This window comes from Penaeus japonicus, unplaced genomic scaffold, assembly GCF_977035675.1.
Source record: "Penaeus japonicus unplaced genomic scaffold, GWHDUDI00000001_assembly GWHDUDI00000020, whole genome shotgun sequence".
NCBI lineage: Eukaryota > Metazoa > Arthropoda > Malacostraca > Decapoda > Penaeidae > Penaeus > Penaeus japonicus.
The window spans coordinates 24,113,366-24,115,865 of record NW_028234422.1 but is presented as its reverse complement, the minus strand read 5'-3'; the positions used below and the strand labels follow the sequence as shown (position 1 = coordinate 24,115,865).

Here is a 2,500-nt window from a genome sequence, read left to right as displayed (position 1 = left end):
TATATGCATGTATGTACACTTGGTTACTCACTTGTGTGTAACCACCTGCCATGCCGGCGCTTGCGAACGATGCCACGTATGTGTTGGGGAAGTCGACTACGTTATCGTACCACTTCGTAACTGCCATTGTCCACACCTTATAATGACATTTACATTGACATTTGATATCAATTTATCCGTAATTTCCATGGCTGAATGATTACATATTAGCTTCTTTATCCAATTTTAACAAGGAAGAATATTATACGACATGAAAGTAATTAGAATTCCTTTAGATTGTAATCACTATTGACGATGTACACATATTTCAAGGATCAACTAACCATTACAACTTGAAACAAAATTTAACCAGTATTTTTTTCTACATAAAAATCAAACCATTCACGAAGGTGATGAGTAATTCTCATGTTTTGTGCATCATCATCAATGGTATCCTCACTTACACTCACTTTCATGTAGCAATATTATGTAGATTACGTGTTTTTTTTTTGTTTTTTTTTTTACTCACCGGGTCTGAATCGAAACTGAAGGCCGTGAACATGTTCTGTCCCACGTAAGTGTAGTTGGAGGTTTTCCGGCAAGTGTTACAGTCATTCATCGTTGGACACTGAGCACTCCAAGCCTATCGGAATGACATTTCAAAGATATGTTTCTTCCCCTCTGAACATGCATGCCTTTAGGTAAGATACTGTAATGAGCATTTTGATTATATATTATCCCTGTGTACATGTTGATATCCGATGGATCCACTTGATGAATGGATTTCGGAAATGATAATCCGATGGAAAGGATGTTTTGCTTTGCTATGTCTTGAAGTGCTCCTTTAGTCCTAAATTATGGCTACTATTTTGAACAGCTGAGAAGGAGAATAAACCATCTGGAAATGTTTTATAGAGACACGAGAGAAATAATTTACTAAAAAAACACACCAGTCCCTTTTGGTCTGTTTCAGAAGCGAGGACATCTGCGGTGAAAGAACAAGACACACCTGTGCGATCATTGCCAGCTCGTCACTCCAAGCCAGTTCGCCAATATTAGTCGCAGTGGGCTGTGGTCCTGGGTTGCCTCGGGTCTCCTCGCCCCTGGCCACCTGGGGGAGGGCGTGGGAATAAACGAACAAGTTTTACGGGCTAGAATTATAGGTGCTGATATGACATGGGGAATCTGAAACTTTGTAATTCGCATTTGCACGTTGTAATCAGAAACAATCAACGTCAAAGCTATTCTTAAATCTAGAGTTTAAATTCACTTTTGGGATGTGATACTGCATATGTTGCCGAAATCTATGTGAGATCCTATAACGGGATAACTAGATGTTCAACACGGATTTGAAAGAGAACAGAAAAGTGTCCATTTAGTTTGTATTACTTCCATTGCCAATATTTTAAGCTCCCTCTTGTGTGCAAAGGTTAAGCCCTTTATTGTTGAGTCATACAATTTAAAGACAGAAAGAAGCCCACGTTACTTAAGGTTTGAATCTTTTCTTCAAAGGAAGTTGAAACCACCTGTCACCCGGGTCCGTGCAGCCTTACCTGCGCACGAAAGTTGTTGTGGACAGAAAGAATCTCAGTTATCTCTGATGCGGTCATTGCAGGCTTCAAGTTGACACAATTCATATTATCTGGGAGGAGCATGGTGTGGGCGGGGTCAAGCAGAGCCCATGGCGACGGCGAGGTGGTCGGGCCTGTTGTGGCTGCGGGGAGAGAAGACGGTTGCTGAGCGTGACTCGAGCACTTACAAGCACTCGCAGAACACACACACACCACACGCGCATCTTAGAGGAGCGAGTGGAAACTCCTACACCGCAATATTAAGCGAGCCGGGCTGGGTCATTCGATTGATGTGAGACCATTATCTAAGTAAATCATACTTCCAAAATTATGTAAGAATGCGTGTAAATTATGTGTCGCGTGTTTGCTCACCGAAAGTTTGATTTGTATAGTTGAGTCTTTCGTCTGCATTAGCAAAGATGAATTTGTTTGTCGGTTACATGAGAAAATTTAATGACAAAACGATTGCTTCCATCAGTATGAAATTCCCTAACATTCCACTAATCACCAATTCTTTATCCCTCTAAATTTTGCCTACAAAACGTTTACTATGCAATATTAGGCAACTTTGTGTGAAACCAATAATTTCAATCTAGTTTCATAGTTTAGTCTCAACTATTGCACCCCCATTTTCCTAAATGATAAAATCCTTTTACATAGCTCTTACTCCCGTGGGTTTTGAAAAAAGACCAAAATAGAATTGCCACCAACTGGTAGGTCCGGTGGTGGTCGTAGAAGTCGTCGTAGTCGTTGTTGTTTCCACAGCATAGAAACCCTGCAATGTTAAGAGCAAATATTATCACTCTAAACGTAATAAAACCTAGTTAGATATTGAAAAAAAAAAACACATAAGTGCGTCCACACTGGCAACACGAGGTACAATGTAGGAGGCAACATGTTGTTGATAATACAAGGTGGAAATATGAGGGTACTACTTTGCATGCGATATG

At 40.4% G+C, this 2,500-nt stretch overlaps 1 protein-coding gene across 1 annotated transcript in view; it reads right to left on the bottom strand.

Moving 5' to 3' along the window:
- LOC147469657 (venom allergen 5-like) overlaps positions 1 to 2,500 on the bottom strand; it is a 4,554-nt gene that overhangs the window by 1,606 nt on the left and 448 nt on the right. The window contains exons 2-6 of the mRNA XM_086547804.1: positions 2,262 to 2,325; positions 1,533 to 1,693; positions 989 to 1,090; positions 509 to 622; positions 32 to 136 (exon numbers count right to left, since the gene is read on the bottom strand). Coding sequence (XP_086403930.1) covers positions 32 to 136; positions 509 to 622; positions 989 to 1,090; positions 1,533 to 1,693; positions 2,262 to 2,325 — 546 coding nt within the window. The remainder of the gene's footprint in view (positions 1 to 31; positions 137 to 508; positions 623 to 988; positions 1,091 to 1,532; positions 1,694 to 2,261; positions 2,326 to 2,500) is intronic.